The 16037-nt window shown below is 45.4% G+C and overlaps 1 protein-coding gene across 5 annotated transcripts in view; it reads left to right on the forward strand.

Moving 5' to 3' along the window:
- Positions 1–16037, forward strand: part of PAX5 (paired box 5) — a 134681-nt gene that overhangs the window by 58712 nt on the left and 59932 nt on the right. For 3 of the 5 annotated variants that reach the window (XM_068176955.1, XM_068176951.1, XM_068176952.1), the window contains exons 7-8: positions 9953–10009; positions 14013–14142. In XM_068176955.1, the coding sequence (XP_068033056.1) occupies positions 9953–10009; positions 14013–14142 (187 nt within the window). The remainder of the gene's footprint in view (positions 1–9952; positions 10010–14012; positions 14143–16037) is intronic. The other 2 variants (XM_068176953.1, XM_068176954.1) reach the window with 1 other exon arrangement.

A 16037-nucleotide genomic window follows, 5' to 3' on the forward strand; every position in this document is an offset into this window, starting at 1 on the left:
GACCCAGGCCCAGCCCAAAGCACAGACCTAGTCCCAGTTTTAAGCACAGACCCAGTCCCAGCTCAAAGCACAGACCCAGTCCCAGCTCTAAGCACAGACCCAGTCCCAGCCCAAAGCACAGACCCAGTCTCAGCCTTTCCCCCTTGGTGCAGTTTCGGGCACAGCCAGCGGGGACGCTGGTGGCTCCCGGCCAGGCAGGGCGTGCCGTGATTCCCCCGCGGCTGCAGGGGGCGCTGTGACGGCAGATCGGCCACGCCTCCCTCGTGCAGAAATGGTGGGCAGGCTGGATGTAAAAAAGGGGCTGCAGCAGGCACCTGAGAGCGGCTGCTGGGATGGCAGGGACGAGCAGACTCCAGAGTAGCAGATGAAATGTATCAGATGCTGGGTTACAGGCTAGTGAAAAACCCAGAGCAATGGCAGAGAAGCAGCGGGGCTGGACTGCAGCAGCCGGGCTCCTAAACAGGGCGGGGAGAGGCTCCCTTGGAGGGGGAAGGGCTCAGGGTCCCAGGGTTTCCCCTGAGGCACCCGAGTGGAGGATGAGGGTCTTTTTTTTAGTGATGTCAGGTAATAAAGTCCCAGTGCAATGGCTGCTCTTTTGAGCAGAGCTTCCCTCACAGTAGGAGAAGGTAGCAGGAGATGAAACCCCATGGTAGTGGCGAATTCTCACCACAGCAACCAGGGCCTATCTCCCCTCCAATGTCGAGAGTGAGAGGAGCTGAGCCCAGTCCCCCATCCCCTGCCAAAATCTCACATCTCTGCCCTTCTAAGAGGAACCCCCCCCAGGTAAGAAAGTAGCTACACCCTTCCCCACCTTGGCCATTTCTTTTGTCTCTTAAATACCAGCCATTGTTCTCTCTTAGCAACAGCTGGGACAAAATTCCACGAGACAAGGAAACAAAAGGAAAAAATCCTAACCCCTAACACCTCCGGAAAATGTTTGGAAATTGCAGCCATAACACCATTCTTGTTGGGTAATGCTGAAAGGGGATATTTTTCCCGATACCATGTTTCATCTCAGCACCTTCCACCAGTTTTACAGCCAGAGCTTAGTGACTACATAGAACACAATATCTTGCAAAGACAGCAGGTTATCTCCTCCAGAAGATTTTCCATGGCTTCTAAGTGTGATAGAGAGGTAGGAAATCTAAGAAAAGTTTCCCCCACTTGTTATCTTGATAGAAGTGTTCACATTTCTTTGAAATTTGGGAACTGGCATTGAGTAATTGCATCTCTTTGTTTATTGTGTGTTTTGCAATAAATAATTTCTTTCTTTTTTAATTTAGAGAGGTAAACAAGGTCCTTCACCAATATCAGAAAATGCCATGTAATAGCACTAGTTGGCCAGTTTTGTCAGAATGTACCAACCTCTTTATGTCTATGTTAGCCCCAAAAGAGAAGGAAGAACAATTCTGGGAATGAACACACTTGCCTGTTGACTTAACTAATGCCTGGTCCATTCAGATTATATTTAAGGTGAAGGGCTTGCACCAGCATTTGAAGAATGGAACAAGACTTCTTTACTTAGTCCTCAGTAAATGGCTGGGTCCCACAGGCTCTAACAAGCTTCAAGTACATTTTCCAGTGTTAGTTTGGAAACCACTGCTGTTTTACAGTCATTCTGTGAGCTTTCTCTACATCTGTCCATCGCCTTATAATTGATAAACATGGAAGTATGCTCCCTTGAAGAACTTGATGTGCTAAAGCAACTTAGAAGGACCCAAACTCTTCATGGGGGTACACAGTGGGAACACAACAGACGGGGCATGACCTGACACAGGAGAGGCTCTGCAGGGTCTGAAGCTGTTCAGTCTCTCTCTGTGGTGATTTTCAAGACCCACCTAGATGAGCCCCTGAGCTGCATGGCCTGGCTCCATAGCTGGCCCTGTTTTGAGGGATGTCTGAAACTTCTTCCAACCCGGGTCATACCAGTACCTTGCTGCTCAGCCACTTTATTCATTCCAGTTGTTATGATGTGTTTAAGGAAAACCTTTGTGTGGCTACAATGAAAACTGTGGTTAGCGTGGAAGAGCAGCACTGGTTCACCCAGTGTACAGGATGAGATGGAGAATTGCTTGGCATGCAGGACCAAGGAGTCTGAGAAACTTGCTCAGTGCAGAGGCTGGGTTTTCAGAATTCCATTAGGTTGCCTTTTGTTTTAGTAGGTTGAACAAAACAACCTACACCAGTGTCTGAATGATGACAAAAAGCAATTGTGGAGCTAAACCAGTTCCAGACAAAAGAGACTGATTCAAAGTTCCTCTCTGCTCATATGAATAGTGGCTGCTTAGATTTTTTTTTGCAGCAGATTTTTCCAAACAAACAAACCCCACCCAAAACCTGAAAGGAGAGAGCTCCTGCACTAAGAGAATAGATTAACATGTAGGGGCATGATTTCAGCTCTGCTCCTCTCACCCTGAAAATTGAATGAAATAAAGGCAACATTGGAGAGGCAAGGGTTTCTCCTGCAAAATCCCCTTCAGGCTCAGGGCTGACCTGAGGTCTGTGTCAGTCCAGATAAGTCACTCACAAAGGGCTGAGGGAGAACGAGGTCCTGGTGGTGAGGAGTGCATTCCTGGAATAGGAGCTACGGAGTGAAGCCAGGCCTAAAAACTGCATTTGTCAGATGCTCTGTTGGGCTTGGAGTATTTCACTGGTTATTAGGACGTCTCTAAATAATTGAAATACAGGATTAAGTAATGAATTAAATTATGTTACACAAGAAATTGTCATCAGATTATGAACCTGATGAATGATTTTCAGGCATTGTCAAACTGTGAGGCTTGGTAACAGTGGGAGATTTTGTTGACTGCACAGCTCCTGGGTCTGTGTTTTTGTTCAAGTGGTACTTCTCTGGTTCTCCTGACTGGAAAGGAAATTTTGAAAATATAACCCCAAGTACCTCTGGCATAAGAACTGGAGTATCTTTTGGGGTGGTAGAAGTGCTTAGATAATACTTTCTGGTGGTGGGTTCCCTTCTGGTTGCCTGATGCTGTTTGCTTGCAGTGATGCTCCACTGCGTGTGTGGTACCAAGGTGTTTTCAGCAGTTTTAGCAGCAGAACAATGACTATTACAACACCAGTGTGCCTGGCTGGACCTGTCTTTGCAATAGAAAATATTTTGATAAAAACTGAAATGTTTCACTAAAACCTGTTGTCTTTGATGATTTTTCTGTATAGAGGGCCCATCACTGAAGCCGATCATGATAGTGGGGTGTCCAGCAGCAACAGGCTCTGTATGTCTTCACACAGTGTCTCTTTACTTGGAACCAGCACCTTATAGGTACCCTGACTTGTCAGCTTGTCTCTGTTTTGCTTAATTTTTTATACCAATATGCAAATATTTTCTGGTGTTCATAAGTATATTTCTGAAGGTAATGTGAAAAACAACTGTTCACTTTGAAAATTTAAAATGTTTATTAAACCTTAACAAAAATACAACAAAAGGATTACATAAGGAAAAATTTGCAGCGCTGGGAACAGCCCTCGTGGGTACCACGTGGCCAGTTCTTCTCCAAGATGGATGCTCGATCTTTTATACCCTTGGGAGTTGCATCAGCCAACCCTGGCCCCTCCCAACGTCTGTCAGTCAGCTCTTCTTTGCTGTTTATTGGTGGAGATTGCTTCCTTGTAACTTGATTGCAGGTCAGATGGTGCCATGCCGCACCCCCTAAGCAGCAAGCTTTTCCATTCCCAGCTGCCCCACAGAAGGGGCACATGTGCTCGCCTTCTTTCTACCTGTCCTGGACACCCCAGGCTGTCTGATGACAACAATACAGAGCGGGGGAAAGGGAACTATGGGGAGAACAGAGGACATCTAAACTACAATAACATAACTATACATCATTAAAGCTTTTCTTAATATTTGCACAATATTCATCCCTCAATTGCAAGAGCCAATCATCTCATTATCCATCTATAGCAGTGAGGAGCCCATTTCTCTGCCCAAAGCAAGCTGCATCAAAGCAAGCACGGCATCACTCCCTGATGTTCCCATGCCCAGGGCCTCCATTTGCATGAGGCATACCTGCAGCATGCATGAAGGGCAAGGAGATCTCCCCCACTCCACATTCCCAGCAGCCATTATGACACTTTTTGTTTTCAGGACAAAACATTTTGGTTAGGATATCCAAGCCCGTCTCTTTGCCTGCTGTCAGTGCATGGAGTTTGTTCAGTTCCTGTTGCCTTTCTAATCCCATGCCTCCAAGGACATGTAATCAGAAAGTGATGCATAATGCTTCTGAAAACCACATTTACACTTATAGAATCACAGACTTGTTAAGGTTGGAAAAGACCTTTAGGATCAAATCCAGCTGTCAGCCCAGTGGCACCACCATATTAATCATTAAACCCTGTCCTCACCCATATCTACATGTTTTTTGAGCAATTCCAGGGATAGTGACTCCACCACTTTCCTGGGCATCCTGTTCAAATGACTTACAAACCTTTCTGTAATATTTTTTTTCTTAATATCCTACATTTTCCTATATTTCATACCTCCCAAGGCACAGAACCATACAATCATATAGATTGGAAAAGACTTGTAGGATTTCTGGCTTTTCCATAAACATGCTGTAATGAAAACTGGCCTACAATATCGTGGCCCTTTATCATTCTAGCTCAGGTGAAGGTGAAGAAATGAAAGAAAAGCTTTGGAAAAGTATGGGGGGGTTTGTTTAATGTGTTGTTTTTTGTTTTTTGGTGGTTTTTTTTTTTTTGGTTTTTGTTTTGCCTTTTTTTAAAATGAGATAGGTTCTATATTGCGGATTTGATGGGGAATTCAGCATTGTAGGGAAAGTTTACCCCCCAAAAATGGACGGCAGAAGGCTCCTGACCTCCACAGGATGATGAGACTCTGAGGGACACCAACAGGAAAAGCAAGAGTCTTTTGGAGAATGAAGAATGTGTATTGGCTTCGTGTTCGGCTTTGAAAGACAGGAGTTCATGAATTGATATGGATTTGTTGGGCTTGGACTTTGCAACATACCACAAACCACCAAACTCTGTGGCTTTCTCTAATGGCTTTCCCCTGCATAAAGGTTTGATGCCTTTGTAGGTGCAGTTACTGCAGGCTACCCGTGAGGCTTGGACCCTGGTAATCTGCCGCTTTGGTAATCACCACTTTGAGACCAGTTTATTGTACACAATACTTAATATGGTACCAAAAATACTATGACAGGATTCTCAGATGGCATTTGTGAAACACATTTGGGTAGTTCATGTGAAAGCATTACACAAATACCAACTGTTCTTGAAAATTTGCACAAGACTTCTCAAGTGTCAAGAGCCATCGGTGGGATGGACTGAAGATCTGGCAATACTGGTGACAGCCTCATGCATTCTCAGTGTGCATTAACATTTCTGATTTGTATTTCTCCATAAGGAAATAATTGACTGTGCTGAGGGTTGTGTTTTCTTCTCTGTACAGTCATGCTTAGTGCTTCAGTGGAAGCAGAAGGGCCACCAGAATCGAGGACTGCACCTTTCCCCTCCTCCTCCTCTGGCTGAAAATGTTAGTGTTGAAAGGGAAAGTGTCCAGTTCCTGTCCTGAGAAACAGCATTTTTAATCAATGTCTTGTAGCAATTAGAGGCATAAAAGCCTAAATTTTATGCTGGGTTTACAAAAAGTAAACTGCTTTTCGACTAGGGTGGGTTGTGCTACACTTATTTCAGTTGTGTGTCTTGTGCTTTACTTTGATTAGGTATCTCCTTTTTAGCATTGCACATAGGATGGTGGAGGCTGCTGAGAAAGTTCAATTGGTGCTGGGATAAGAGCAGGAGCTGGGGAGAGGGCAGGAAACAGGGGAAGAAAATAAATGCCCCATGCCTGTGGGGAAAGCAGGAGAGGGCTGCTGTGGGAGGAGGAGAGGGCCAGAGAGATGAGAACTGGAGAGAAGAAATTGGAGGGAGTTGCGGCAGCTGCAACACTGAAACTGGGAGCAGACTTCTGCAAAATCTCTTTTGGAGTTTCTGCTTTTCTCAGTAAACTGATCAGGGAGGCTCTGGCATGGAGCCAGAAAAGAAGAGCCCATGCAGGATAGGGCAGTGCTGGTGAGGGTGGGTGGAGGCTTGGGTGAGTCATCCTATCATTTCGTGTCCTGCAGGAGAAACAGCAGTTTGTATTATATAGAGAAGTGCCAGCGTTGTTGAGGATAAATATGTGATGTTGAAACTAGTAAATCCTGGTGGAAACAGAGGTTGGCTTTGCCACTGTGGTGGTGTTGATGTTTCTGTTCATCCAGGCCCTTGTTAGTGGCCAGGTGAGGCTGAAATCTGGAAAGCCATCTCAGCTCATTGTGTACACTTACCACTTTTGGGCTGGCCTTACTTGGTTTTCAGTGGTGGCTTCATTTTGGAAACCAAAGGAAGTTTATGGCTCTTGAGGACATAGTTTAGTGGTGGCCTTGGCAGTGTTAACTGTTGGAGTCAATGATCTTAGAGGGTGTTTCATCCTCAATGATTCATGGTTCTGAGAGTCCACTGGCCATTTCTGCCCCTGCTGGGCATTGGGGACTGCAATGGCCCATGAAGGGCTTGCTTGGAAAACACCCATCTAAGCATCTGCAGGTCTCTGCTCTCTTCCCATCAGACCTTCCCAGAGATCCAAGGACAGCAGGCATGAGGGATTGCCCAACAGGGATTTGGTAGACTGACAGGTCCATTGAGCACATGCCCAGGCACTGCACACACTACTCAGGCGTTGCTTTTGTTCAGCCTGCTACCTCTGACTACGAAACAATATTAAAAACATATCCAGCAGCCAGCATGGGCAGTGTTCTGTGCTGCTGCTCCATGGGGTTTTGCTGCTCACTATGGCCAGCCTCACTGGCACGTGTGTGTGCGTGACTGTGTGCATGGGTGTGATTTACTGGCCTGTGCAGTGCCACATGTCTTTAAAATTATAGTGCCCGTTTCCTGCTGAAATAATTTCTACATAGAGAGGCTCCTATTATAGCAAGAGGAGCATGGACATTCATGATTTATTATTATTTATGGTCCCAGGGTCTTGTTTATGCACGATGGGTTAGGTGCTCAGGATAGAAATGCCATTATGCAAATGACATTGAATGTCCTTACTGAGCCTAAATAATTTTTGTGTTGGACGATTAAACCTCATCTGTTATTGATATGGGCTGCAGTTGGGCTATTAAAGAGTCCCAACAGTACTTACTCCCAGTAATGGGAAAATTGAGAGGAAGAGGCTAAACAATTGCCTCAAGTGTGCTGTGATTGTCTGGCAGGAGTGGAACATAACGAACACCCTGAATGGAAATCGTGTTTACTACTTAGGGATAAATAAAAAAAGAGAACACACAATAAATTGTGCTTTGTGATCTGAATTGGTGCACCAGAGAATTTGCGTACTTTCAATTTACTTATTTATTTGATTTTTTTTTTTTTTTTTTTTTCAGGGGTGGAGGGGGCAGTGTGATTGGGATGTAGATCCTGCAGGCAGCCAGGAAGGATTCCTGCAGTGTGTGCCCCTGGCCGAGTGGCTGGGGAGAGCTGTCCTCAGAGCTGCGCCGGTGCTGTGCTGTCCGCTTTGACACAGCTGTGCAGTCACATTTTGATCAGTGTTGATAGCTTATGAATTCCAAAATTGACAAAATTTACAGAAAAATGAGGATAATCCATCTTCCTTAGCAGCCTGTCAGGAGCTGGCTATACTTCATAATCTTCAATTACAGATGCTATTTTCAGACATTTACATGCAGATATTAGAACAAAATGAAAATGAGAAACAAAGAGTGAATGGAAATGCAGCTATTTATATGTATAAAAGAAAAACAACAGGTAAATTCTTGGCATTTAGATTGGATTTGGGTGTCCCTTTGGAAAATCTGAGAATATCTGCACCCACTTATGAATTGTACTGTGGAAATGTAAAATGTAGTATATCGTTTCCCTTATGCAGATAATGTGACGATTGGGTCAAAAACAGGTCAGTTATTTTGAAGTATGAGGGTAAATGTGTTCATGGCAGGGTGCACAAGCTAATTCTCACTGCATTCAAAGGAATGTCTGGGGATGTGTACAATCCTAATTGGATTTGGGCTAAAATGAGGCACAGCTGTTAACTTTTTATAAACATATATGTATTGTGAAAGGGAGGTTCCGAATTACCCAGTTTAAACTTAGGGGAAAAGGTTGTACCACTGAAACTAAACTTCCACATTCTGTGAGACAGCAGTGAGCTCAATGTGGCTGAAAACAAAGAGAAACTAGGGTTCAGTCCCAGTTAAGTGTGTAAATAACATTTGTTCCAAAGTAGGATAGGGTTTGCTGTCAGCAGTGCCCAGTGCAGGGAATATCATGTAAATTATTAAATGGGGTAGTGGTTGGCAGGCAGCAGTGGTGAGACTTTGATGTATAAGTTTCCAGGAGCCTTTCCCACCCATATCTTGAGTGGCTGAGTAGGAGGGCATTAGGCTGGATTTTCCATTCCCATGAAATTCCAGGCGGGGCAGCAGTGGTGCCTGCAGCTGCAAGCGGTGCTGGCTTTATGAAAGCCTGAGGAGATTAATTACAGCTGCTTTGGATTAAACTCTTTGAACCATATCTAACATTACAAATTTTTTCCCTTTGTCAGGCTGAGATGTGGGTTTCTGTGGACAGCCTGCCTGGTGTGTGCCACTGTTGCCTCTATTTATTAATTAATTTTTATATATTAATATGTGATAACTTGGAGCTATTTGGTGTGAGGTCTGGCTTGATGCTGCTGTCAGGGGTGAGCAGGGGTGTAGTGGATGTGATCTGGGGGACAGCAGTGTGCCTTTCAGGGACCTCAGTGTTTTCTTTGGCAATGAAGGCTCTTGATGCACCATCTCTGTCAGGAAGGCAGAACACATGGTCAGTGAGGAGGCAGATTAAGCCCTGAAGCCCCAAGCTGGCACCTTGCACTGATGGTCTCAACTCCTGTTGAGCTGCTGCTGTTGCTGCTGCATCCTGAGCAGCACTGTGTCCTGGGGGCAGCTGTGCCAGTGGCAGGAGAACACAGAAGGTGGTATTTCATGCCTGCCTGGTGTTCCGATTTGGTGTATATAGCAGACGCAAAAAGCAACATGTGCAAGTCCCAGTGGACCTCAGCTGGCTCATTTTAATGGCCATTTGCCCTGTGCAGAAGACAGCTCTTGTCTGTCTTTGCTTGGTGCAGCCTCTTCAGCAGTGTTGTGAGGTCTGTGCCCCACAAAAGGGATGAGATGAAAAGGGGATACATTTGTCTCACACCTTATGGGCTGCAGCACTGCTGCAGGGCTCATTCCAGCCTTGTAGCTCCCTGAGATTCCTACACTGGCACCCCAAAACCAGGCTGTTTCCAGGAGTGGCCTTGTTCCCTGCTGTGTGTCCATCTTTTCCTGACTCTTTAGCATAAAATCCCAGGTAAATACTGAAGAGACGATTTCTGTACACATAGGGTAGGTTGACTTTTCAGTGTATTACACTTAGGCATCTTCACCAGAAAAAGTGCAGGGTGAAGCTGGTTGTGGTCTGTCTCTCTGTTCTACTATAGTGCAGCAGATTTGAAAACAGTTATGAAGCCCTCCTGCACCCTTTTCTTACCTATTGTTTGCCTATCACAATCACCACTCCAAGGGATTAATAGTTAGGAATAAAGCTTTTGTAATGGAGGTAGATTCAAAACTTTACTTAAAGCAGAAACCTTCCTGTTTGCACTTTGCAGAGACATCTAATGGGGAGGGACTGTGCAGACCCTGCTGCTGCAAGAGGACTTGTGCTGCTGCTGATAGGTACACAGAGATTACTCCTTTCCTCACCACAGCAGCCACTCCCCCCAGCTCCCATCTGCCAGAGCCGAGCCAGAGCAGAGTGGGATAGGGCAGGGGAACACATGAGATCTGGTCTTGCCCCTGCTTTCAGTTTGTCCTTCTCAGTCTCTTTTTTATATATACCTCGTTTCACATGTCTGTGTTTTCTCTCCTCCATGCTATGGCAGTGGTGCTCCATGCTGATGAGACAGTGCGTGGTACAACCGCAGGCAGTCATTTTTCAGGTAATTTCTAGGGTAATGAACACCCGTCTCTTGCTTTTTCACCTACCAAGCAGAAGGTCAGGCTTCCTGGCTGCACAAGGAGGGACATATGGCCATGGTGGTCATTCCGGGCTGTTTCTCACCAGCAGCGCTGCAAGCTCACTAGTGCAGGAGCCACTGAGATCCCTTCTGCTGTTCCCACGCCAATCAGCTGGAGAAGCTCTTGGGAAGGGTTGGCAGGAGGGTTCAGCAGACGGGTCTTAGTGAGGCTGTGGGGTGAGGGGCTGCTCCATGAGTGCTGCCTTCCCCTGGGATTCCCTTTCCTCTCCAGATGGGGTGCCTGGAAGGAAGAGATCTGCCTGGGGGGAGTGGGAAGAGGAGACACCACTGTGCCCCTCATGAGTGGTTCAACACCAAACACTGTGACCCCACAGTGTAAGAGAGGATTTTGCTTTTTCAGGGGTTTCTAGAGTCTCCTGGCCCCTCCATGGGAGTGAGGAGAGCTGCAGAGAGTACCCATAGTGCGGTTTTAGGATGAAGGCTCCTCTGCTCTGCACTCCTGATGCCCCATTCCTTGGGCGCCAGAGGATGCCTCTGCTGACCATCACCTCTCTGCAGTGCCTTGCTGTTGGCAGCACTGCGTTTCCTTTCCTGCCCACAGGCAAGTGCTGGTCACTGCCACTCAGCCCAGTACTGGCCCTGACCCGTTGCTTTGCAGTGCAAAGTATAACTGCAGAGGTGGATGTGATGTGAGGGGGTTGCTGGGAATGCATGATGAGAAGGGAGTCAGCAATCAGAAGGGCTGGCCCTCAGCCTGCACTTGCTCTGCCACAGTGCTGGAAGCAGTGGTCAGTGATTGCTCCATGTGGCTGTTAGCGTTCAGTTGATGGTGGTTCCAAGAAGGGATCTGGGCACAGCAAAGTCACTGGGAAATCCCTTAAAATGGGAAAATCACGTAAAATCTCACTATTCTTACCACTGGGAAAAGTTGCTGGGCTATTGCAAAAGGCATGCAGCTCCCATCTGCAGGAAGTTATTGGGACCAAAAGCAGGGAAGAACCCCAAATCTCCATTTTGCACATCTTCAGCTCATTCCTACCACAGTGCTGCTTGGCTATGGGCTCTCCATCCGTATTGTGCTGAGCAACTGTAATGCTTCTAGTCCCTCCTGCAGATGTCATTCCATGGTTTGGGACTGCGCCGCTGTATATTGTGCCAATTCACTATGGTACAGTGACATGGAAGAGCACAGGCTACCTCTGTTGTGACCCTTGCCAGGTTATACTGCACTCTGGTTGCTGCTTGCTTGACACTAGAAATGATCAGTTTCTCCAAGTTCATTTGCATGGTGCTCCAGGTCATTACAGTTAAAAGTCTTAACTCTGGTCCCGTTTCTCCCAGGGTCAGTTCCTTGGACTCCTGAAGGGAAGCAAGCTATGGAGTTATGCATTCCTGTGTCTTAGAATTGCAGTTGAGGGCTTAGGTTGGTTCCAGTTGGGTTTGTAGTTTGGGATGTGCACTTCCTTCTGCAGTGCCCTCATGTGATCCAGCCCATGGTAGGGGTCCCATTCCAGCTAGATGCTTCCTCCCGAACTGCAGGTGTGCAGCTCTCACTTTGTTCGTAGGAAGCCACATTCACTCTCTGCCTGTTGGGAGGGGTGGATCTTCCTCATGGGAGGACTCAAAGAGATTTTCTAGTCTTCATGTGGTGTGATTATGGCTTTCATAGAGCAACATGGGTGAACTCAGGCATCCCTCCCCAGGGATTTGTGTGTGCTTTTCTAGAGATATCAGAAATTCTAAACAGCAGCACACAAGGACAGGTTTTTCCTCTGCTGTGCTCCCAGCCCATCCATGCTTGTGCATCACCAGCTGCTTGGGATGTCTCTACAGGGCTATTGTTTCTCTGATGTTTTGTCAGATTAGTGTTTTGGGGAAAGAAAAAAATCTAGCAGTGCCTTCATATGTGCATGCACCCTGCATAGGAGAGAGGTGGGGTTGGAGACTCAGGAAAACATGGAATGGTGTGGGAAGGCTGAAAAATATATTGTAGTGTCATGCTGAATGAGAAGAAGGAGCTTTGATTACACTTCTAGGAAGGAACAAGGCTGGGACCATTATCAGCATCCTCTGCAGAGAAGGCAGGTTCCCAGGGCTCTGCTCTTCCAGGAGCAGAAGTGGGGATGTGTCAGAGGTGTGGGTGTCTTTGAAGCAGTGGTGGTAGACAAAAAGGCCTAGGTGAATGATGGCAAGGCAAAAGTGAGGACACAGAGGGTGTTGGAGGAGGCATGAGCTGAAAGAACTGAGGAGTAGTACAACTTTATTGCAAAGGTTATGTAGGATCCTAGGAGACAAGTCTGAGAACTCTGATGCATGGGCTAGGTGCAGGACAAGGGTGGCCAGCAGCTAGTCCCTGCTAAAATGTATTTTGCATGCTCATCTGCAAAAGATTTGTATGGGGGATCCTTCAAGGTGACAGGCTGTACTCCTACCTCATGCAAATGGTGTCTGCAGAAAAAACATGTTTATTACACAGAACTGTTAATACAGGATTATCAATGTAAATTACCTTCTGTTTGAGTGAGACCTGAGCTACAGAGACACTAGCATGTATTCCTGGCCAAAGTGCTGAGTTAGTGGCAAGCACCTGATTATATGCTGGGTTCTCAGAGAAACTTGCAGGAAAGACGAGGATGTATTCACTCAAATCAGCTTTTGTTTCCTAAAAAAAAAAAAAAAAAAAAAAAAAAAAAAAGTTAACTTATTTTGATGTCACATCCCTGGAGCTGTTCAAGGCCTAGTTGGATGGGGCCTTGAACAACCTGGTCTAGTGGAATGTGTCCCTGCCTGTAGTAGGGGGCATATATGATAAGCTGGTCTTTAAGGTACCTTCCAATCCAAACCAGTCTGGGATTCTTTGTTTTTCTGAGTTTTGTTTTGATTGCTCCAAAAAACCTTCATGTGATCCTGGGTTCATCTGCATTTCTTCATCTCTGCACGACTTCTGCATTGACCTAATCTTCAGGAATTCATTAGAGATTGGCATCACAGTGACTGCTCTTCAGTTTACCTGTTCCCATTGTCGTTCTTTATTTGAAGTCAATCTCCAGTTGATACGGGCATGACTGCCATCTCACAAAAAAGGGATTAAAACTTAAAGGGGAGAGAGCAGGGAACAGAGAACTTTGAAAGAAAACTTCCCAGGTTTGTGGGAATGATCCTGACAATAAGAAATCATTGAAAAGGGCAAATGAAGATAAGCTTTGTGCCGTATACATATACATCCTTTAGATGCATGCATCGGCCTCATTGGCTATAGAATGCTGCAGCAATGGAGACTTCAACAGGGTTATAGGACACAAACACTCTGATTTCTGAGATCTGTGCTTGCTTACCATGGCCTCTTTCAGGTAATGAGATTAGGAAATTATTTGGAAATGGCACAGTGTTCTTACCACAGTTAGGTGATTTATTTTTAAATAACTTGGATTTAGAAACAGTTATCTACAAATGCATCCATTAAGCAAACTCTTATATATACAGACCTTTTCTTTCCTGTGAAATGATGAAGAAATGCAACATTCCCAAGAAAAGGGAAATGGGAAAACCTGTTCCCACCTTCTCGTTAGTGCATGTCCCCTCAAGTGCCAACACTGAAATGTGGCGAGTGTGGAGGTTAAGAGGCATGAACATTTTCTTAACAAGAAAGTAGCTTGCACTTGGCAGGTAATCTACAAATTTTCCTCTTTCAGGAAAGCCTTGTCACATATTAATGAGTTTGGCTTTGGTTTTATAAAGAGAACCTATTTTGGTGTTCTCCGAGAACACTGGTGATAAGCACAGACCCACTTATTGAAGATTTGAATGTTGAAAAGCCCAGTGTAAATGGGCATTGCCTTTAACACTGGCTGAACAAAGGATATTTGCATTCTGTATTGCATCTACTTTCTGTTGGCACAGGCAAAAAAAAGCTCTTGATTAATAAATTTATTTCCACTAAAATGTCTTTTGTTTCTTTTTCCAGGCAACTGAATACTCAGCCATGGCCTCACTAGCTGGTGGATTGGATGACATGAAGGCCAATATAACCAGCCCTACTTCTGCAGATTTGGGAGCAAGTGTTCCTGGGCCTCAGTCCTATCCTATTGTCACAGGTAAATGATTTTCAAACACTGGTAAGTAGTGTGAATTGTCTGTACCTTCATATTGCATGATGTGGTCCTTTATGGAAGAATTGTGTCATATGTGGAGTCATTTGCTCAAAAAGTCTCTTTTTGAATGTGATTTCATAGGAGCTCTTGTTGAAAGAGAGCTGAATGGCTTGTGTAAATCGTTTGTATATGTTTGTAGCTGACAGATGGAGCCTCCATCCCTCTTGTTCAGGAAAGGATGTGCCCTTCCAACCCAAAAGTACATCCTGAATACCACAGCATCACTGAAAAGCAGAATACTTGCCTCTGCTTTCGGGCTTTGGAGCTATTTTTTCATAAATGCATCTGGTATGTTTGACTGGATGGAGTTTTTATGACAGTTCAAACTAGCCTGAATTTTGGAAGCTCATTTTATACCATTTCTGAATTGTACCTGTGCACTGAAGTTGAGCATTTAAATGAAAATCAAAGGCTGTTTGTTCAAGGAATGCCAAACAATCTACATTTATTAGCAGGTGTAGAGTGAGAGTTAAAGAACAGCTAGAGTCTGATAAATGCTTTGGTCACCTATTTATTTGGGACTGACCCCATTGCTTGCAAGGAAATTGGCCAAATGGTAAGCTAATTATTAAATTGTATCTGAAATTAATTGTGCAAGTCAGAAAAAGGGAGGGCTTTTAAAATTTAAGGCTCTGTGTTTCATAGGAATGTTAGCTCTGTGTGTTACTGCTATGTCTAATTGATGCAAATTTAATTGGATTTTCTCTGTTTTGACAAAGATTGGATGTAATGCTTTATTTTGTAGCTACAGTGGAAAATTATACTTCTTTTTGTAAAGTATTACTATGTCTTTAATGCCTTACAATCTAGTCTAGCAGAGAAGTTTTGAAAACAAGCGTTGCTACAAAGTTGCTTTAACCCAGTACAGCATCAGTCTTCGGTTTCTCTTGACAAAGTTTATTCAGAAATAAATGGAAAAATCAAACAGGATTCAGAAGAGATTGGAGAGAGAAAGAAATAGATATGTAGCTTGAAGTGGGATGGGAGAGACTTCTTTCAGTATGTGTTTGGTTCTGAATGGGTGGTTTGAGTGTTGGATTCATGGGTAAGAAAGGTGTCTAGGCATGGATGGATGGGCAGAAAGAGGGATTTCTGGAGGTGTGTGGCTTTTAAGATGTAAGGAGATAGAGCATTGATACAGATATATCTGTGTCCGTCAGGGGTCTGTGCTGGAACCAGTGTTATCATATATCTTCACCAGTAACACAAACAGAGGAATCATGGGCACTCTCAGCAGATTTGCAGGTGACACCAGGCTGAGGGTGCCATAATGCTCCTGAAAGATAGGGTCATCCAAGAGGGACTTGGAAAAGTTTTAGAAGTGGCCCATGGGAATCTCATGGAGTTTAAAAAGGCCAGATGCTGATGCTACACCTGGGCTGGGGCTGCTCCCAGGACTGATCCAGGCAGAGAACAAACAGACTGAGAACAGCCCTGGGAGAAGGACTTGTGGGTGCTGGTGGGTGACAGCTGGCCCTGCCCTGGCCATGTGTGCTGGGACCCAGAAACCCCCCTGTGCTGGCCTGGCCCCTCAGCGTGGGCAGCAGGGGAGGGGCATTCTGCCCCTCTGCCCTGCTCATGTGAGACCTCACATACAGAGCTGCCTCCAGCCCTGAGCCCAGCACAGGAAGGATGTGGAGCTGCTGGAGCCAGTCCAGAGGAGGCATCCTCGTTGATCAGAAGGCTAGAACACCTCTACTATGAGGAAAGGCTGAGAGAGTTGGAATTTTTCAGGCTGGAGAGAAGAAGGCTTTGGGGAGACCTAACTGCAGCCTCTGCCATCTTCTAAGGGACTGCTTATCCCACATTTACACCTGGCCAAAATGAGGTTCAGCCAA

Source organism: Anomalospiza imberbis, chromosome Z, assembly GCF_031753505.1.
Source record: "Anomalospiza imberbis isolate Cuckoo-Finch-1a 21T00152 chromosome Z, ASM3175350v1, whole genome shotgun sequence".
NCBI classification, from domain to species: Eukaryota; Metazoa; Chordata; class Aves; order Passeriformes; family Viduidae; genus Anomalospiza; species Anomalospiza imberbis.